Source organism: Mauremys reevesii, linkage group 1, assembly GCF_016161935.1.
Source record: "Mauremys reevesii isolate NIE-2019 linkage group 1, ASM1616193v1, whole genome shotgun sequence".
In the NCBI taxonomy this organism is placed as follows: domain Eukaryota; kingdom Metazoa; phylum Chordata; order Testudines; family Geoemydidae; genus Mauremys; species Mauremys reevesii.
Window position 1 is genome coordinate 25,270,074 of NC_052623.1, and position 22,551 is coordinate 25,292,624.

The following is a 22,551-nucleotide window of genomic DNA, read 5'->3' on the forward strand; positions in this document are numbered from 1 at the left end:
AATTCCATGCTCTAATAAAAAGAATATAGCAGTAGGGATATATTACTGACCACCTGACCAGGATGGTGATAGTGACTGTGAAATGCTGTGAATTAGAGAGGCTATTAAAATAAAAAAAATAAAAACTCAATAATGGGGTATTTCAACTATCCCCATGTTGGCTGGGTAAATGTCACCTCAGGACAGGATGCAGAGATAAAGTTTCTTGACACCTTAAATGACAGCTTCTTGGAGCAGCTAGTCCTGGAACCCACAAGAAGAGAGGCAATTCCTGGTTTAGTCCTAAGAGGAGCATAGGATCTGGTCCAAGAGGTGACTATAGCTGGACTGCTTGGTAATAGTGACCATAATATAATTAAATTTAACATCCCTGTGGTGGGGAAAACACCACAGCAGCCCAACACTGTAGCATTTAATTTCAGAAAGGGGAACTACACAAAAAATGAGGAAGTTAGTTAAACAGAAATTAAAAGGTACAGTGCAAAAAGTGAAATCCCTGGAAGCTGCATGGAAACTTTTTTAAGACACCATAATAGAAGCTCAACTTAAATGTATACCCCAAATTAAAAAACACAGTAAGAGAACCAAAACGGTGCCACTGGGGCTAAACAACAAAGTAAAAGAAGCAGTGAGAGGAAAAAAGGTATCCTTTAAAAAGCGGAAGTTAAATCCTAGTGAGGATAATAGAAAGGAGCATAAACTCTGGCAAGTGAAATGTAAAAATATAATTAGGAAGGCCAAAAAAGAATTTGAAGAACAGCTAGCCAAAGACTCAAAAAGTAATAGCAAAAAAAATGTTAAGTACATCAGAAGCAGGAAGCCTGCTAAACAACCTATGGGATCAACGGACTCAAGCACAAGAAGGCCATTGCGAAGAAACAATGAATTCTTTGCATCAGTCTTCACAGCTGAGGATGTGAGGGAGATTCCCAAACCTGAGCCATTCTTTTTAGGTGACAAATCTGAGGAACTGTCCCAGATTAAGTTGTCAGTAGAGGAAGTTTTGGAACAAATTGATAAAATAAGCCGTAATAAGTTACTAGGACCAGATGGTATTCACCCAAGAGTTCTGAAGGAATTCAAATGTGAAGTTTCAGTACTACTAACTGTGGCCTGTAACCTATCATTTAAATCAGCTTCTGTACCAGATGACTGGAGGTCAGCTAATGTGACACCAATTTTTACAAAGGGCTCCAGAGGTGATCCCAGCAATTACAGGCCGGTAAGCCTGACTTCAGTGCCGGGCAAACTGGTTGAAAGTATAGTAAAGAACAAAACTGTCAGACACACGATTTGTTGGGGAAGAGTCAACATAGTTTTTGTAAAGGGAAATCATGCCTCACTAATCTACTAGAATTCTCCGAGGGGGTAAACAAGCATGAGGACAAGGGGGATCCAGTGGATATAGTGTACTTAGATTTTCAGAAAGCCTTTGACAAGGTCCCTCATCAAAGGCTCTTAAGCAAAGTAAGCTGTCATGGGATAAGAGGGAAGGTCCTCTCATGTATTGGTAACTGGTTAAAAGATAGGAAACAAAGGGTAGGAATAAATGTTAAGTTTTCAGAATGGAGACAGGCAAATAGTGGTGTCCTCCAGGGGTCTGCACTTGGTTCAGTCCTATTCAACATATTCCTAAATCAGGGTTCCTCAAACAGGGGTCACCGCTTGTGTAGGGAAAGCCCCTGGCAGGCCAGGTGGGTGTATTTACCTGCCCCGTCCGCAGGTCTGGCCGATCGCGGCTCCCACTGGCTGCAGATCGCTGCTCTGGACCAATCGGAGCTGCTGGAAGCGGCGCGAGCCGAGGGACTTATTGGCCGCCACTTCAGCAGCCCCTATTGACCCAGAGCAGCGATCCGCAGCCAGTGCGAGCCGCGATCAGCCAGACTTGCAGACGGGGCAGGTAAATACACCCACCTGGCCTGCCAGGGGATTTCCCTACACAAGCAGTGACCCCTGTTTGAGAAACCCTGTCCTAAATGATCTAGAAAAAGTGAGGTGGCCAAATTTGCAGATGATACAAAACTACTCAAGATAGTTAAGTCCCAGGCAGACTGTGAAGACCTACAAAAGGATCTCTCTAAACTGGATGACTGGGCAACAAAATGGCAGATGAAATCCAATGTTGATAAATGCAAAGTAACACACATTGGAAAACATAATCCCAACTATACATATAAAATGATGGGGTCTAAATTAGCTGTTATGATTCTATGCAGGGCCATGAATGTAGGGCTGGGTCAGGGCTTGGGGTGCAGGAGGGGGGATGGGTGCATCAGGGGGCTCAGGGAATTGGGGTTGGGGTGCAGGAGGGGTACAGGGTGAGGCCTCCAGCCCAGTGCCGCTTACCTTGAGTCGCTCTGGAGTGGCAGCAGCATGCAGTAGAGCTAAGGCAGGCTCCCTGCCTGCTCTAGCCCCGCACTGCTCCTGGAAGTGGCCAGCATGTCCGGCAATGGCTCTTGGGGCTGGGGTGGGGAAGGCAGCTCTGCCACGCACTGCCCTTGCCTGTGGGTACCACCCCCAAATCTCCCATTGGCCATGGTTCCCCGTTCCCAGCCAATGGGAGCAGAGGGGGGCAGTGCCTGCAGGTGAGGGCAGTGCATGGAGCCCTCTGCTCCTCCACCACTCCACCCCCCTGCAGGAGCCACAGGAATGTGGTGCCGGCCGCTTTCAGGAGCAGCACGGGCCAGGGCAAGCAGGGAGAATTTCATGTATTTAGTTATGAGGCTGAAAATGTGTCCTCGTGGCTTAAAACAGGCCCAAGCAAAAACTCTCCAAGAGCAGAGGGGCAGTTCACACTTCATCAGGGCATGTATGGGACAAACCCAGCCCAGCCTCACAGGAACAAAGGACGCTGGCCTAGGCAGCAACAAAGGATCTGTTGGACTCAAGTCACCCCCACTTCCTCCCCTTGCTCAGTTTGGGACTGCGATGAGGTAATGCTCACCTGACTCTGAAGGAAAAGGGGCAAAGCCAAGAGGGAAGAAAGAACATGATAAAAGGGAGAGACGTTTGCCATGTTCTTCCTCTCTCTTCCACCTCCATCTACAGACATCACCAACAAGTGACTGAAGCACTGATCAAAAGGGAGAGCCTGCATGAAGGGAAACCAGCCAGCCTGTGGTGAGAAGCATCTAAGTTTGTAAGGGCACTGAAAGTGTTAAGATCATCTTGGAATATGTTTTGCTTTTATTTCATTTGACCAAATCTGACTTGTACTTTGACTTATAATCACTTAAAATCTATCTTTGTAGTTAATAAATTGGTTTGTTAATTCTACCTTAAGCAGTGCATTTGGTTTGAAGTGTGTCAGACTCCCCTTGGGATAACAAGCCTGGTACATATTAATTTCTTTGTTAAATTGATGAACTCTTATAAGCTTGCAGCGTCCAGCAGGCGTAACTGGACACTGCAAGAAGGAGGGTCCTAGGGTTGCGTCTGGGACTGGAGATATTGGCTAGTGTCATTCAGTTGCACAATCCAAGCAGCTTGCATGCCAGAGGCTGTGCATGAACAGCCCAGGGGTGGGGGTTCTCACAACAGAGCAGGGTAAGGCTGGCTCCCAGAGTCGAGGATTGGAGTGACCTAGAAGATCACCGGTCCAGATAACATCAGGGGAATGTCACACCAAGACTATAACAGGGTTCAGAAAAGAACTAGATAAACTCAGGGAGGACAGGTCCATCAATGGCTATTTGCAGGATGGGCAAGGATGGTGTCCCTAGCCTCTGTTCGTCAGAAGCTGGGAATGGGCGACAAGGGATGGATCACTTGATTACCTGCTCTGTTCACTCCCTCTGGGGCATCTGGCATTGGCTACTGTCAGAAGACAGGGTACTGAGCTAGATGGACCTTTGGTCTGACCCAGTATGGCCTTTATGTTCCTTTCTATTCACATCAGTGACACTTTAAATTAGGACACTGTCTGAAATAAAATAAACAACATGGCCCCAGAGAGAAGTGTTTCTACGAGGAGAAAAAAAAAACTATCTGCATCCAAGCTGGATTAATCAAGGTGCATTATTTTGCATTTCTTAGAGCTGCAATAGGCACTGGGCAACAGGTGGGGGAAAAAACCCAATCCCTACCCCAAATAGCTTACAATCTGATATTAGACAGAACAGCCGGGATAACTGATGTGACGATTTAACAATCAAGATGGAGACACGACCAATCACCAGTATTTTTCTAAGTAGCTAATATTAGGGATGATAAGCTCATGTTGTGGGAGTCACAGATGAGAGTCTTAAGGATGGATTTGAATAAGGAAAGTGAACTGGTACCCCTCCCCTCACCCTTGATGTGACGTTTAATAAAAGCTGTAATCTTGGTACAGGGATGTGTTGTTTGTTTTGGGAAGCAGTTGGAGGCATTGTTAAATAACATCATTAGATAGTAATACACACTACATAGTCTCTTTCAAAACAAACCAGGAAAGAGAAATAGTCTCCCCAAATGCATCTTTTTGAATCGGACATGGTGAAAATATGTTATACGATACATTATTACACCCAGGCTTTGCTAGAATTTTACAAGCTAGGATTAACAAACATAGGTCCAAAAACATCAGCATAGGTTTAGGGTAGCAAAACCCTTCCTTTCAGCTGGATTGTTTCGTAAGTGACTGGGCCATACATTATGAACACACAATGCAATGCTGTCACTCCTACAAAACCTGAATCGCCAGAGTTTTAAATGGCAGATTCCCGTATATCCATTAAGTTAATTGCTTTGCATCATGAGGAAGTGTTTATTGTATAATCCCAGAACAGGTACTGTACAATCATAAAAATATAGACCTGGAAGGGAACTCTAAAGGTCATCAGGCCCACCCCTTTGTGCTGAGGCAAGAGTAAGTATACCTAGACCATCTCTGATAGGTATTTGACTAATATGTTCTTAAAGCTCCAGCACTGGGTTTTCCACAACACAACTTTTAGACCCAGAATCCCAGTTTCTTTAGGGAGGATTCTACAAGTAACAGGTACATCAGTTATAAAACAGTTGCTGGTTCTGTCTAGCAACCTAAACTTTCAGAATCATAGAAGAGTAGGAGTAGGAGGGACCTCAAGAGGTCATCTAGTCCAGTCTCCTCCACTCAAGACAAGACTATGTAATAGGTAGACCATACCTGACAGGTGTTTGTCTAATCTGTTCTTAAACTCCAATTATGGAGATTCCACAACCTCCATAGGCAATTTGTTCCTAACTGTCAGGGTAGGTAAACACTGGAAGTGTTTCCTAATGTACCAACCTAAAATTCCCTTGCTGCAATTTAAGCCTATTACTTCTTAACCTCTGAGGACAGGACAACGAGAACACTATTTTCCCCTCCTCCTTGTAACAACCTTGTATGTACTTAAAAACTTACGTCCCAATTCAGTTTTCTCTTCTCCAAACTAAAGAAACCCATTTTTTTCCAATCTTTCCTCATAGGTCATGTTTTCTAGATCTTTAATCATTTTTGTTTCTCTCTCTGGACTTTCTCCAATTTGTCCACATCTTTCCTGAAAGGTGATGCCCAAAACTGGACACAATACTCCAGATGAGGCTTTACTGGCATGGATCAGAGCAGAAAAATTGCTTAAAGTATCTTGCTTACAACACTCCTGCTAATACATCCCAGAATTATGATTCTGTCCGCCCCCTCCAAGAGTTTTCCACTGATGACTCATACTTAGCTTGCAATCCACTATACCCCCCAGATCCCTTTCTGCAGTGCTCTGTCCTAGGCAATCATTTCCGATGTGGTATGTGCACAAATGACTGTTCCTTCCTAAGTGGAGTATTTAGCCTTTGTCCTTATTGAATTTCAACCTATTTACTTCAGACCATTTCTCCAGTTTGTCCAGATCATTTTGAATTCTAATCCTATCCTCCAAAGCACTTGCAACCCCTCCCATCTTGGTATCATCCACAAACTTTATAAGTGTACTCTCTATGGCATAATCTAAATCATTGATGAAGACATTGAACAGAACTGGACCCATGACCAATGCCTGCAGGACCCCTCTCGATATGCCCTTCCAGCTTGACTATGAACCACTGGGCAAGTCAGCTAAAACAGGGGTTTCATAAAATTCAACAAGCAAGCAGCAATTAGTCATACAGGCATACAATATTAAAGATCACCAGCTGCCACTCTGGCAGTGCTGCAGCAGGGCTCTACATTGCTCTGTTAAAGCCATAAAGGAGACAAAGCTCATGCTCCAATACGTCTGTTAGTCTATAAGGTGCCACAGGACTCTTTGCTGCTTTTATTGAAAAGGTTATGATTCACTGAATATGATTATCCTTTCTGTATGTATGTATCATTTTGGTATCTGAAGTTAGGAATATTGTCTATGCATCTATTACAAATGTGTTAACACCTGAGAAATGCCCACTAGACAGGATGCAATCAGTCTAGATGTCTGGTTGGGAAGGGCCATTAGGGAGAACAATAGGTCTTAGAAGAAGCTAATCTCCCATGGGGGAGCCTTCCTGAGGATGCAACAAACAGCCTCTGAGTTATGGCTGCTGTGACCCTACAGGGGTATGTGACCAAGTCACCTGATCCTGGACTCCATCTTGGAATAACAACGTTTTTCCACTGACCGGCCATAGGAACCAAGTTTGGAGATAATGGGTTCCTGCCATGTGCAAAATCTATTTAAGGCAGGGGGTTGACATCATTGTGGTTCTTCACTGACTGCCCACCCAAAGAGACTCCTGGAAACACCTGAGGAACAAGGACTGGACTGGAGAAGAAGGGCTGAACCTAGGCTAGAGGGATTTCTAGCCTATGAAAGGAATACCTGGGGTTTTAAGCTGCAAGCAAGTGCAGTTTGTCCTTTAAGAATCTCTGCAACCTGCTCGATCATCATTTAGGGTGAGAATTTGTTACTCATATCCAATCTCTTTAGTATATTAAGCTTAGATCGCATTTGTTTATTTGCAAGGTAATCTGCTTTGATCTGTTTGGTATCCCTTATAATCATTTAAAATCTATCTTTTGTAGTTAATAAACTTGTTTTTGTTTTGTCTAAAACCAGTGTGTGGAAATCATAACTTGGGGACAGAAAGCTGTGTATATTCCTCTCCACACTGAGGGAAGGAGGCAAATTTTATGAGCTTATGCTGTACAGGTCCCTGTGCAGCTCAAGATGGTATAATTTTGGGTTTAGCCTCCAGAGAGGGTGTGCACCTGAGAAGCTGGTAAGTGCCTAGCTGTATAGCCTTCCCATGCAGGGGCTGGTCAGAAAGCCTGTCTCCATGTTACTACAGCTCGGTGTCTCCCTGCCTGCCAGTGAAAGTAGGAGACTGGGAGCATATCTGCAGCTTGTCAAAGCATTACAAGGTGAGTGGGAGCCAAGGCTGGTGGGTCGAGGGGCTCAGTGGTACCCCTTTCCAGCCAGCACCCCGGAAGGAACCCATCACAATGTCCTAAAAAGCTAACCTACTCTTTTATTTGAAAATCAGCATTAAATTCCAAAGTGGTCCATTTTAATCTTGGGATTAAATTCATGTTGTGATGAGACAAAGATTATTGCACAGCTGAAGTCTGGGAGTGGCGTTAATCAACAGGTGGAGTAGTGTTTGCAGAAAACCAGGTACTAAATTACTGTAAAGGGCAGGTGAGTATGTAAAATGTACAGGTCAAGGTTTCAGAAGCAAGAGTTAGTTTCTGTAAAACTGCAGAAAAGAGCAGACTAAGATAGGTATTTCAAGTGACTGAATTCCTGTATAGCTAAAATAACTTTTGTCCTGACTACTAACAGACTTAGAGTCAAATTTTTATTATTTATATCATGGTATAACCTAAGGGCCACTGGGATCAGGGGCCCAACTCCACTAGGCATTACACAAACAGAATGAGAATCTTTGCCCTGGAGAGTTTACAATTTAAACAGATAAAATAGACAAAAGATTAAGGAGAAAGGGATATAACAAAGAAGGTTTTGCAAACATCCTGTTAGTGCCACCATGTTTTCACCCTTTGTTTGGTTTAATTTTTTGGTTGGGGTTTTCTTGAGAGGGGATCAGCTAAAAAGGGAGACCAAGGGAATGTAGGGGGGGAGAAAAGTTATCAACCAGAACAAACACTGTTTCAATTATATTCCATCTCTCTCTTTTCATTCTGTATTCCTTCAGGTTTTGAAACAGATTCAAAGACAGTCATGTGGTCCCTAACCTCTTCCCAATTTGGGATGTGCTACAAATCATCTACATTTAAGTCAATGATGTCTCATCACAAACATGCTCTCAAGCAGTTATATGGTCTTGATCCTTCTCAGCTGGAGAATGAATTCAACGCAGAACATGTTGACATTAAATACCACTTTGAACTGCTAGCAGACTCTGAACCCCTACCAACAAAGGAATTCACAGTTTTGGTTTGACCATTAAACAGAGGGCCAGATCCTCAAGTGGCATAAATCAGAATAACTTCAATAGAACTATTCTGATTTACATCATCTGAGAATCTAATTTGTGTGTGGAGTTCATGAAAGGCCTCCTTCTACTTCGAAGTTTCATTTGTTTAGCCTTTTAAACTTTCTTTAATCAAGACACTGTCATCCACAATTCTCACCCTCTGCTTATTATAGTTTTAATGATTAAAACGGCTGGTGCATGAAAGAGGAAGTGTTTATTTTCAAAGAGGTAGTGGTGATTATTGCTGCCTTTTGTAGTTACTGTATTAACTGCTCCCTTGAAGGAAGAGGCTGCAAGTTGTGAGGAAATTAAGTGTTTCCTGCTTACTTTGAAAAGTTGATGTCTGCATTGTGACCCACAGATAAACAGTGTATAAAAATAAAAATTCACTGATAAGCTGTAACAAGTACTTCCGCACTTGCCTATCTGCTGAACAAAATCTATTGTTTTTGCTTATAGCTTGTATTCACTTATAGCTCCTGGTTTAAATCCCATTATGAAATCACAGCAGAGCTGTTGCCAAGTACTCCGATACTACTTGATGAATAAAACATATAATCAACATAGTGTTTGTCACAGACATGAATTATCACTTCTTTTTAACCAGTGACACTACTTTTAATTAGCACTAAGTGGGTTTCAAAAACCACTGATTTTTTTCCTTTCATCAAAAAAATTAAAAGGCTATTGTATTATGTTGTCAGTGATGAAGAGATCCAACTTATTTGTTCTCAACATGTTACTATTCTGAGATGCCATCACTAGTACCAATTAAATATTGCACCATAATTACTGGAATTAAAAGGATTAATCTCAAGAGCATGTGATTTAAGGACACCTTACATCAATTCATTGTTTGCCTCTGTGCTTCAGTTTTATCAGTTCAAAAAGGAGGTATTGCCCACACATCTTTCCTTGTAATTGGTTTGAAACCCAAGGATAAAAAGTGCTACATTCATGCCAAGTTATATTATACAGCTCTGTTTAAAAAAAAGCCAGACACTAATCCACACAAAAATATCATGCTGCATTGAGAATTCCAGAGTTGGGGCTAAAGGCATTTTTGTTTTCATAATTATGAACTCCCTTCTTGTGAACACAGTACACAGGCAGGTCAAGAAACTGTTAGACTTAGCGCTCCATAGGAAAGGGGACCGTTTCTCAAGTAGACATGACTCATGCCATATTGGGTTTGATAGATGGAGTCCATACCTTGTACCCAGAAATTATTAGGAAGCCAATGCGGCTCTCAAGGAATTGTGTATTACAGTCTTTGTGGCCAATACAGTATAACATAGCAGGTAGCTATCACATTCTGAACCAGCTGTAACTTCCAATGAGCTTCAAATGCAGCCACACTGACAGCACTGCAATAATCCAATCTGGACAACAGAAAGGCAGGAGTGACTGTGGCAAGGTCCAGATCTGACAGAAGCGTTCAAATTCTCACAGTCAGAAATAGATGACAAAAATGAAGTGAAAGATATGTTTAGCTACCTTCCAAACAAACAGTCTGAAGGATTACTACATACACTACTCTCCATGCCATATACAATTCAACTGTGGAATGTATAGGCAACAGCTATTAAGCATCACACCCTTTTAATGGCTGTTTTCCTGCTTCCCTCCCCACAATGATTTATTTTACAAGGCATTTTAGGGTTAAGCATGTTATAACTTAAAATATATATATACAGAAAATCCATCTTGAGCTGTGCCTAAACTAGAAAAATGTTTAGTTTCCCTCCGCTTCAGCTCCACCAGTGGGAAATTTTAGTAGAAATTTCCTAATGCAGGCACATGCAAAGATAGAAATTTCTAATTTAATAACAAAACCAACTCATATTGTATTCTTTGCGTCAGGGACAGTTTCTTACTAAGTGTACAACGCTTAGCTCAACAGGACCCTGATCTAACACCGGACCTCTAAGCACCATTGTAATGAAAACAAACATGCTTAACCCGGCTCCCCCTCTCTTCCCCAATAAAACCCTAGCAAAACCAAAATTTCTTAGAGCAGACCAGGCTTCAGAGACTTAAACAGCCAGTGACACTTCGACACTGCGTTCTTTATCTAATCATGTGACCATGCTCAGCACCATCATATCCCAGCACCCATGGTGGTGGTCCCAGAATGTATGGGCTTCCCCAGGTGAATGTGAAGGCTTGATAATGAATAATAATCCAAATTGTAGCTAGGTCTTGTGCGTTGCTGGGAAAGCCACACATTCACGCTTAATGTGTGGGAGTTTCTGATACATCTCTTGGAGGCAGGGCAACTTCTGTAACTGACAGGAAGAACTACTTCCAAAGGAATAGTTTGTCTTCTCCTTTCCTCTTTAATTTCTTTCCTCCCTACTTTTGCAATTCTGACCTCAAGGTCTCTCTTTCCCCAGCTCTTCTAGGTTTAGCAGCATTTCTGACTGTAATGTAAGCGATGGTACTGAAGGCATCTGATACAGCTGGGAACTGAGTTAGTTGTATTGCTCCCATTGAAAAAAAGCCAAATTTTCATGTCTCAATGCACTCTCCCCTTTTATGCACATGTAATTTTATGGACACAAACATTTGTGTTTTAGAGCATTACCAATTACACACATACTGGGTGGCTTTGTGTGTCTATTTTATAACGTGTATGAATTAGCACTTGAAGCTGCTTGCATGCAGAAAGAACACATTTTGAAAACTGTCCCACAATTTACATGCATTAGTTTGAAAATATAAACCCCTTGCTAAAGGTAGTAGTCTCACGATCTTGATAGAATTTATAGGACCTGATCTTTCAAACCAATGCTGCAAAAGAGTTTAAGTTTTAAATAACGCATCCAAGGCTTTGGAGCGGAGCCCGGAGCAGCTCCGGAGCAGTGAAGCTGCAGATTTTTGCCTGGAGCTGGAGCGGAGCCGGAGCATAGCTCCAAAGCTCTGATTATATCAGTACAAGCCATTGCACAGAAGCTTAATTCTGTGAAAGATGGAATCAGAAAGAGTGATGAGGGGAAACAGGGCCTATCAGACATATGCATCAGATCCCCCAGAAGCACTATGTATCAAAGAAAACTCTGACATAAATCTTATTAGCTCTTTTGCTGAAAAAACTTTAAAAGTTATTAAATACTATGCAATGAGGCTCATCAGGAAATACCGAAGTTAAAGTTCTCAGAGTAACATCACCTCAGCCAGACTGGCCATAAGTGGCATTCTGGATCATCAGTTCAGCTGTTAAATTTGTACTAAAACTAGATGTTTTATAGGCTCTGATGTTCTTCATGCATATGTATAAGTAGCTCCTCCCATGCCATATCTTAAATTCCTCACCCTCATAATGTTGGAGTGTCCTTATAGGTTAGCATATTAATTAGTTTAAATGTATTAGCATATACATTGATTGGGTTACTAGGATTACATGCAGTGAGACATCTGCAGATGCTCTCTAAAAACACCCTAAACTGATACAAACTGGCTTCTTGCTGTTACCTGTCAGCAGTTTTCCTTAATTTCAGCACTTGTGATTACTACAAAACAAGCAAAACAAAGTCTTTATGCCATCCTGTGGTTTAAGGTCACTAATAGTTTACTTATGCTATCCTGTGATACTGACAGATCAGCCAACTTGGGTATGACCCATAACAACTTAACAGGAGGCACTGAAATGTGATCAAGACAATCTACTTGTATGAGAATTTCAAAAAAATATATTAGACCAGCAATCACTAACCCATTTATTTACACTAATAGAAATCAGCTTGGAGATGCTAATTCCCTTTCATGTCTTAAGTGCTTTGTATTATACATGCGGATGGTTCAGTTAACCTTAAGATCAAAGATGTAAGATACTGCAGGAAACTAAGAACAACATATTTAAAAATTTTATTAAGATGATATTAAGAAAAAGTGGACGATACAGAGTTTAAGCATAGAAGTTTCTGGTTATCAGGGAATGACATACAGATTATCGAGGGTGCAAAATTTGGTTTAAGAGCGGGTGGCATAAGGAATACATAATCTGCAATATCCCCGATTGGAGGTAAAAGGTTGATGGGTCGAAGTACAGACATTGAGATATGAGGGTATGAAGTTCATAAAGTGGCTATGTTCAGGTGTGGAGTATAATGAGTGGATATGAGGAGGATGGATTGACCCTCATTTGGGTGAGATGTAATGTTCAGGGAGTTTACGGTTCCAGTTCATATGATCCAACGGAGAAAGTCTCTTGGTCCCTTTCTTGTAGTCGAAAAACGATGTCACTCTGGCTCACGCCTCCTGATACTGTCAGTGGCTGGTGATGTGCTCGATATTATCTTCAACTTAATTATCTATGCCATAATGAAGTAGTGGCTAATTGCCTTATGTGAATGAATGCAACTAGTTTATCTGTGTATGCTTAGGAAATAGATGATTAACTTCAAAGCAACTATCTGCACTGCCTATTTTTCCTCCCCGGAGGTCCTGCTGTGACAAGAGGCTTGCCAGCTTGCTAGGGAGCTATAAAACAAAGCTCCGGGCCTGATCTTGACATCTCAGGTCTGCTTAAATTTTAACAGGGAAGGTTTAACCATAAGACTGAAGTTACCTTGGATTACCCTGGAATTCTCATGGAAGATTTTGAACAAATTCTACACCTGGACTGCCTATTGGACTATGACCTTCTAAACTGATTCCAGAAAGTCTTTTACAAACCAGCAGCCTCACCATCTCTGCTATGAAATTGACCTAACTACTTTACACACATTTGTATCTATATTGATCCCTAAACCATATATAACTCTCTTTTTTCTTTTATTAATAAATCTTAGATTTAGTTAGTAAGGATTGGCTGTAGCATATATTTGGGTGAAATCTGAAATATTCACTGGCCTGGTGGGCAATGTGTCCGGTCCTTTGGGATAAGTAAAACTTTTATCGTGAATAAGGTTTTTAGTAACCCCTCATTATATCAGGGCTGTCTACACTACCGCGCGGGGTCGATCTAAGATACGCAACTTCAGCTACGTGAATAGCGTAGCTGAAGTCGACGTACTTAGATCTACTTACCGTGGCGTCTTCACTGCGGTAAGTCAACAGCTGATGCTCTCCCATCGACTCTGCTTGTGCTTCACTTTCTGGTGGAGTACCAGAGTCGACAGGAGAGCGCTCAGTGGTCAATTTATCGCGTCTATAGACAAGATAAATTGACCCCGGCTGGATCGATCGCTGCCCGCCAATCCGGTGGGTAGCATAGACAAGCGCTTAGAGTTGGCTGTCTAGATGGAGCCAAAGGCTGGACTGCCTAAAAGGGGACTGCATTTGGTTTCTGGTTAACCAGTGTGGTATTACGGAAGCTGTTTTGTTACTGGATTGGTGAATCTAATTATAGAATAAATCACCAATCTTGGGCATTGTCTGCCCTCTCTCTTGCAGTCTGCCCTGAGTTGGCATTCTCAGCATGACCCATCCAGGCACCATCGGCACAAACCCTTTTAAGCAACTACTCCTACACAGGCTGTTTGGCCTTACACTCATGCTAACTGCTTGAGTTCTTCTCATAGGTCTAGGCCTATGGGCCCCTTGCATTTCTGCGTTATGTTCCTAGTCCTTCACCTTATAACCATTGTGCGGGCTACAAGCGCCTGCAAGGGCTACCGTACTTTAATACACATTCCAGTGTTTCCAGTCTAGGATGTGGGATTCCTGGAGGGGGAAAGGTGCCAGATTAGTTTTAGGAGGCAGTAGAGGATCACTGTGGGTCTGGAAAGCTGCATGATTCCAGATTCTTCACCCTTCAGGCCCCCAACACATGGCAAAGCTGCTGCCAATCTGCAAATAAAAGTGGTAAGTGGCTCCTTGAGAGCTACCCACACCTGCCTCTCGTTGTGACCTCTGACATAGCTGGCTGTATAAAAGTAGATCACACAAATGTGGGTGCAAACTGCAGATTGTCATCTCCAGCTTCCCTTCTCCATTACACTCAGCTCGGCTTCAGACAGCATCAGTGAACACTCCCAATACGTAGCCTTCTCGTGAGTAGGAGAATGGGCTCAAAACTACCAAAGAAAAGAGGATAAGTTCTTGTCTACACACAAAAATTGTACCGTATTAACTATACCATATAGTTAAAGCAGTACATCTCCCCTTGTGGATGCAAGTATACCAGTATAAGAGTGCTTATGCTGATATAGCTTATTATTGTCATGGAAGGGAATTAAGCTATCAAGCACCCTCATATTGGTATAAATGTGTGCACACAGAGGTGTGGGGGTGGTGTACCACTTTAACTATTTCACTAGAAAAGACACATACCTAACCCAAATAGTTAAACTGATACAAAATTCTGTGTGGATCAGACCCAGAAGTCAGAAAGAAATATGTATGAGAGCAAAAGTGAATAAGAAAATAAATAAAAGACAAGATGGGAAAAAGGACAGAAAGGAGAAATAATAAGTAGCAAAAAAAAAAAGAGAGAGAGACCTGTGTCAGGACATGGCCATCATTGCTCCAGTCCATTCCAAGCTTGGTTTTCAACAAATAAGATTGACAGCCACTGATATGCACAGTACTGTACAAGCAAGGTATGCAAGTTAAAGGTCTCATAGCAACATTAACTTCTGCATTACTTGATTTGTTTCTCAACATTCTGGACTTCAGCCTCCATCAACATAAGCTTTTTGCATTTGATCTCACTTTAAGTAAGAAAAAATGGGAAAAGAGGAAGTTAATGTTAAACTTTATAATTCCACTGCGTACTTCCCCAGCTGCACAAAGAGCATATTCAGCTTTAGTTGCATCTCAGCAGTGAAGCTTCTGATACAAGTCCTGCTTCAAACAGTGCAATAAAGTATTTATATGCTTCACAGTCAAACTCAAATTAAACACAGAAATACTGTACTGTACAAAAGTGATTTTCCTCTACAGTCATTTGCAACTATTTAATAGTCTTTCCCACCCCTCCGCAAAAAAAATTTACCCAAGGGATTAGTTAGAACTTACTATATGAAAAGTTGAGACTTTTCAAGGTGGTTCTTCTGAAGTTATCCATTTGCAACATGCCATTAAATATTCTTTAAAGCTTAAAGTATCAAGTTTGTTCTCTGACAATGGAACTTACTCCTTGTGGAACAGATTCTGCTCAAACTTTTTAATGTACCTCTTTGGACAGAGATCTAGTATAGAAAGTTTCAGCCACAAAGGAGAATTTTTGGAAGTGGTGAATATACAAAAATGGGTTAAAAATGAAAGTCTGCTTTGTGATTTACACTATGACGTTTGTTGCCATATTCACAAATTCAGTTTTCTCTTTTTATACAACATTCTAGAAGTCATTATGCTAAACTTGTTTTTCTCCTCTCAATCCTGTGTTAGAGACCATTTGGATCAAAACAGGATCTTTGTTGCTAAGAAGCTAAAATAAGAAAGAGGGAACAGAAACATCATATTTTGATGTCCTTTAGAGTTGTGAAACATTGTTATCCCCATGTCAGGGCTCCTTCCCCACTCCGAACTCTGGGGTACAGATGTGGGGACCCACATGAAAGATCCCCTAAGCTTATTTTTACCAGCTTAGGTTAAAAACTTTCCCAAGGCACAAATTCCACCTTGAACAGTATGCCGCCACCACCAAGTGATTTAAACAAACATTTAGGGAGGGCCACTTGGAGCCCTATCTTCCCCAAATATCCCCCCAAGTCCCTACACCCCCTTTCCTGGGGGAGGCTAGAGAATAATATCGTAACCAATTAGTACAGGTGAACACAGACCCAAACCCTTGGATCTTAAGAACAATGAAAAATCAATCAGGTTCTTAAAAGAAGAATGTTAATTAAAGTAAAAGAATCACCTCTGTAAAATCGGGAAGGTAAGTACTTTACAGAATAACGAAAGACTCAAGAACATAGAGGATCTCCCCTCTAGGCAAAACCTTAAAGTTACAAAACCAGGGATAAATCTCCCTCTTCCTACAAAGGAAATCACAAGCCAAAATAAAAGTAAGCTAACGCATTCCTTCGCTGCTGCTACTACTACTACTAATAATGGAGTTGGATTGCTTGCTTCCTTGATCTGTTTCCAGGATGCATCCGACAAAGTGGGTATTAACCCACAAAAGCTCATGCTCCAATATGTTTGTTAGTCTATAAGATGCCACAGAACTCTTTGCTGCTTCTCCAGGAAAAGGCACATGGAACGGACTGACAAAGCCCCCCACCCCCCAACCAAGATTTGAAAGTATCTTGTCCCCTTATTGGTCCTTTTGGTCAGGTGTCAGCTAGGTTACCTGAGCTTCTTAACCCTCTACAGGTAAAAGAGGAATTAACCCTTTACAGGGTAAAGAGGGATTTTATGCTACCCTTAGCTGTATGTTTATGACACCCCATTTGTATGCAGTATTGTTATAGTCAGGTTGGTCCCAGGATATTAGAGACAAGGTGGGTGAGGTAATACCTTTTACTGGACCAACTTCTATTGGTGATAGAGACAAGCTTTTGAGCTTACACAGAGCTCTTCTTCAGGTCTGGGAAACTCACGCAGGCTATGTCTACACTAGAAGTGCTACAGCTGCACTGCTGTTGCGCTTCAGGTGAGGATGCTGTAAGCCGATGGGAGAGAGCTCTCCTGTCGGCTTAATTACTCCACCTCTCACAAGAGGCGGTAGATATGTCAGCAAGAGAAGCTCTCCCACCAATATAGCGCTATCTACACTGGCGCTTAGGTCGGAGTAACTTATGTTGTTCAGGGATGTGGATTATTTACACCCCTGAGTGACGCAAGGTATATTGAAGTAAGTTCTAGTATAGACAAGGTCTCAGAGTGTCACTGATAAATACAAGATGAAACAGATTGTTTAGATGTGTACTTAACACATATTTAAAGGACCATTCAAGGTGAAGTGGCCCATTAACTCCCCTCCAGTCATAGGGAGGAAAGGAGGGGGGGAGAAACAGCTGAGGGGGGGCTTGTGTGTGGGGAAAGGAGACTAAGGTTATGTTCATGGGCGGCATGTCTAATAGGTAGAGGAAGGCTGTGCCTCCTCAAACAGCCCCGGTGGCCCCACCCACACTCAGTCCAGAGCTCCCCCCTGCAGCTAGTTGGCCCCAGCCCAGGCAGGCTGCAACTCTTCCAGGAAGGGACGCCTGCTGGGGCTGGAACTTGGGGTAGCTGGGACTGCCCAGGGCTGACGGGGCCCTGGCACTGGGGCTGCACTGCCCAATGCTCCAGGGCTTGGGGAGGGAGGGGGGAAGAGAAGGCAGGCCACACGCACATCTGGGGGGGGGGGGGTCACACACACGGTGCTCTGGGGTTGGGAGGAGCACATGCCACCCGGTGCTCTGAGGCTGCAGGGGGGGGGGGCTGGTGGCTGCAGGGGATGGAATTTGGGCTTGGGGGCTGGGCCCTCAAGCGGAAGGGGTGGGCCGAGGCAGGGGCTAGCCTCCCCAAGCCAGTGGTTCACCCACCGAACCATGGTTATGTCTACACTTCAGACCTTACAGCAGCAAAGCTGTACCACTGCATCTGTCTTGCTGTAAGGTCTCCCATATAGCCGCTCTCCTGCCTGCATAATTAACCCACCCCAATGAGTGGCGGTAGTTGTGGCGGCAGGAAAGTGTTTCTCTTTTTTTCACACCCCTGACCAACATGCCAATGTAGACATGAACTTAGGCTATATCTATACTACAGCTTATGTTGCTCAGGAGTGCAAGTAAACCAGCCTCGCTCCCAGAGCAACATAAGTTACTCCAACATAAGCACTGGTGTAGACACAGCCAGAGTCAGTAGCAGAACAGAGAACAGAATCCAGGATTCCTGGCTCCTAGTACTTCCTATTCCAACCATCAGAGCGTATAACACCTAAAGCTTTAATTGCCTGAAGTTTCTAATGAGAAGGTGGGTGAGGTAATATCTTTTATCAGACCTACTTTTGTTGGTGACAAAACAAAAGCTTCCGAGGTTACGGAGTTGCTCTTTAGCATTGGCTAGGAAAGGCATGCTGCCTGGACGTCCTCCCCAATTTATCTTCCTATGGGATCAGGACACTGTTGTAGTACGAGAGGCTTTAAAAAAAGAGGTCTGTGTAAGCATGAAAGCTTTCCTCTCTCACCAGTAGAAGTTGGTCTAGTAAAAGATATTACCTCACTTGTCTCTAATATCCTGGGACCAACACAGCCGCAACAACACTGCGTACAATGAAGTTTCTAATGTTTTTCATTTTAATTAAGTATCAAGACTGGCAACACGATGCTCATGCTCAACACCAGTATCATGAGATTGCTGTGAATTCATCTCAGTTAGTTGGGCACCAGCACTCAACACTAGTATCATGGTAATGAACGATGCACCACATCCCTGTTTGCCCTCATTGCTACACTAGCAAAATAATCGGTCTGACTGTTCCTCCACATGATTAAGCCAATTGGAGGGTTAGCAAAGCTTCCCTGTTGCTAAGGATCAGAGCTGTGGGCCTTTTAATTAGCAGGTAGAAAACTGAAACTCCACTTTCAGATTTAAAAAAAAACATCTGCACATATGTGATTGGAAGAGGCTGTAAGAAGAGTCTTTCTGAAGGGTGGGAAGTGCTCCCTTATGTGGACAGATAGTTGGTTGAGCAGAGTCCCTAGGGACTGTCAGATTATGATCCATAGGAAAACAGTAGTACTACATGGAGTCCTTACTAAACCCATTTCCCTCCTACCTCCTATGTCTCTAATATGAGAGAGAGGACTTCAGTCCAGTGCTAGCATCCCAGTAAGGCCATGTGTTCATACATGAGGTGCAGAGGGCATGCTGTCTGACCATCCTGTTGACTTCCTCCCCAGTTTAACTTCCTACCTCCTAGGGGATTAGGACACTGGTATTGAAAGGGAGGGAGAGAGAGATTCTTTCCCTTCCAGCAGTCTATTTGAGTCAAGTGATTTTAAATGTATCAGATACCTACTACCCAGAGATCAATATGATTGGGTATAGTTCAAGCACAAGAGTTTGGCAAGAATCTCAAGAGCGGAGAAAGGAAGTGGCCTAGACATCTCCACAAAGCATTGACCCTGGACTTCATTGGTGGCCTTATTTTGCATGTTGACCTCCTGTTGCTAATAGGTGTGTAAAGTTTTACAATCCCTAAGCACTGTACTAACATCACTGTACTGGTTCACTTTTGTACAGCAGTCTTGTAGTCATGTAGAGGGGTGACAAAATTATGCAGGACCCCAGGAGACTTTACAAGGAACATGACTAATTCATTGCCAATCGCCATCATCTGAGTGATCAAGAGGAAAAAACAGAGCAATTTATAGCAACCTTGTCTTACCCAGCAAAAGTCCACTGGCTGGGCAACATTACCCTTAACAGAAACATAATATTAAACTATTTATCAGAAAGGAAATAGGTTTTTCCAAATTTTCATTAGTTTTTTATATTAAGCATTCAGAGATAATGCCTTATACATGGAAAGGGAGAGAGCCTGTACTCAAATAGGATTACCATTCAGATGCTTTATGTCCAATTGCACAATGCTAGTAAATTAGAACAAGTTCCACTGAGAATAGCATTATCCAGCATTTTATAAGAGATTATTTCCATTTGCAACAAGACTGCAGGATCCCACAGGCCAGTAGTTTGTGATTGATGACTTCCTGTTTTGAAGTTTAAAGGAAAAAAAAATCCCCTACTACAGCCAGATACAGACCTGCCCCTAAACGCTAAACAGACACCTCCATGTGGGATTTATTTTAAAGCTCTGGTAAAATCTCACACTAGATTATGCACCACTATTATTATTTTATTGTGTGTAATACCTCAGCATTTAGCAGCACTAGTCAGAGACCAGTATCCCACCATGCGAGGAACTTCAGAAACACAGAACAAAAAGATGGTCCCTGCCTCAAGGAGCTTCCACTTTAAGTATAGCTATTTGAGCTGTATTTCAACAGGTCTACACTGCAATTAAAAATCTGTGGCAGGTCCATGCCAGCTGACTGGAGCTCACAGAGCTTGGGCTAAAGGGCTGTTTAATTGCAGTGCAGATGTTCAGGCACAACTACATGGCAATCAAACAGCCCCTGAGCCCGACCCCCGTGAGCCTGAATCAACTGTCATGGTCCAGGTGCGGGTGTCCAATTGTAGTGTAGAGATACTCTCAAAAGGCTCTTTCACAACTGCCTGAGGTCTCCCTTGGTCCAAGTTAGACACAGCCTCTGAAGCATAAGAGAGAAAAAGGCCCTTAACAAACACATCATGAGAAGGAGACAGACGATATCAGACCCTCATGCCAGGGAGTGGGTGCTGATCAACAGAAAGAAGGGCCCTACCCAGACAGCTGTTGGCAGCCCTGCAGACACAGCAGAGAAGCACATATAGGATGCGGGTATCCCAAAGATGTTGGGAAAGGGGGTCTGAGCTGGCCCCACAGACACCCCTCCTGCTCACAGACACTCATGCTGGGGAGGGGCCTGGAGGAGATGGCCGAAGGGGCTGAGCCCAGCGGAGGGAACCCCCCCCCAGACACTCACGCTGGGGTGACCCTGGCCCAGCGGAGGGGACCCCCCCCCAGACACTCACGCTGGGGTGACCCTGGCCCAGCGGAGGGGACCCCCCCCAGACACTCACGCTGGGGTGACCCTGGCCCAGCGGAGGGGACCCCAGACACTCACGCTGAGGTGATCCTGGCCCAGCGGAGGACCCCAGACACTCACGCTGAGGTGACCCTGGCCCAGCGGAGGACCCCAGACACTCACGCTGGAGACACTCACGCTGGGGAGACCCTGGCCCAGCGGAGGACCCCCAGACACTCACGCTGGAGACACTCACGCTGGGAGACCAGACACTCACGCTGGGAGACCCAGGCCCCGCGGAGGGGACGCCCCACTGACCCTCCCGCGGGGGTGACCCGGGCCCAGCGGAGGGGACCCCCCCCAGACACTCACGCTGGGGTGACCCTGGCCCAGCGGAGGGGACCCCCCCCAGACACTCACGCTGGGGTGACCCTGGCCCAGCGGAGGGGACGCCCCCCAGACACTCCCGCTGGGGAGAGCCTGGGCCGGCGGAGGGGACCCCCCCCTGACACTCACGCTGAGGGGACCCTGGCCCAGCGGAGGACCCCAGACACTCACGCTGGGGAGACCCTGGCCCAGCGGAGGGGACCCCCCCCAGACACTCACGCTGGGGTGACCCTGGCCCAGCGGAGGACCCCAGACACTCACGCTGGGGTGACCCTGGCCCAGCGGAGGGGACCCCCGCCCAGACACTCACGCTGGGGTGACCCTGGCCCAGCGGAGGGGACCCCCGCCCAGACACTCACGCTGGGGTGACCCTGGCCCAGCGGCGGGGACCCCCCCCCGACACTCACGCTGGGGTGACCCTGGCCCAGCGGAGGACCCCCGACCCACACGCTGGGGTGACCCGGGCCCAGCGGAGGGGACCCCCCCCCGACACTCACGCTGGGGTGACCCTGGCCCAGCGGAGGACCCCGACACTCACGCTGGGGTGACCCTGGCCCAGCGGAGGACCCCGACACTCACGCTGGGGTGACCCTGGCCCAGCGGAGGGGACTCCCCCCCCAGACACTCACGCTGGGGTGACCCTGGCCCAGCGGAGGGGACTCCCCCCCCCAGACACTCACGCTGGGGTGACCCTGGCCCAGCGGAGGGGACTCCCCGGCAGAGGCCGGGGCTGTCTCCGGCGGGGCGAGCGGAGGCGCTTACCTTCTGGGGGAAGTAGCGGGTCTGGTAGGGGGCGGCGGGGCGGGGCTGAGCTCTCCCCGGGGGGCCCCGCCGGGAGGCCAGGGGCAGGGCGGAGAGCGCCCCCAGAGGGCAGCAGACGCTGCCCAGGCTGAGCAGCAGGAGCAGCCCCGGCAGCCCCAGCATAGCGACTATGAGCAGCGCCGCCTGCGCTCCGCCCGCTTTATACCGGCCGCAGCTCCCCGGGGCGCTGCCCGGCCCGCATGGGAAGCGGGAGAGGCCGCGAGGGGAATCCCGGGGCGGGGGACGTGAGCGGAGGAAGGAGCGAGCGGGGGGAGGAGAGAGGGGGGCCTCAGCGCCCCGCCCCCCTGCCTAGCGGGGGGAAGGGGTTCGCAGCTAGCTGCCTAGGGCCCCGGCCCCCTACCCCAGCATGCTGCTCTGCGGCTCTGATTGGTCCGCGGGCCGGGCATGCCAGGATGCGGTTGGATTTCCGGGGATGGGC

General features: G+C 45.3%; 1 protein-coding gene across 2 annotated transcripts in view; it reads right to left on the minus strand.

The window, feature by feature from the left end:
- LOC120403903 (prolylcarboxypeptidase) overlaps positions 1-22,494 on the minus strand; it is a 57,270-nt gene extending 34,776 nt beyond the window's left edge. Inside the window, exon 1 of one of the 2 annotated variants that reach the window (XM_039535856.1) lies at positions 22,474-22,494. Coding sequence is in view for 1 of the 2 variants with exons in the window: in XM_039535850.1 (XP_039391784.1) it covers positions 22,074-22,235 (162 nt within the window). In the remaining variant the exon portion in view is untranslated. Of the gene's footprint in view, positions 1-22,073; positions 22,357-22,473 lie in introns of those variants that run through there. The other variant, XM_039535850.1, reaches the window with a different exon arrangement.
- Positions 22,495-22,551: the final 57 nt, after the last annotated feature.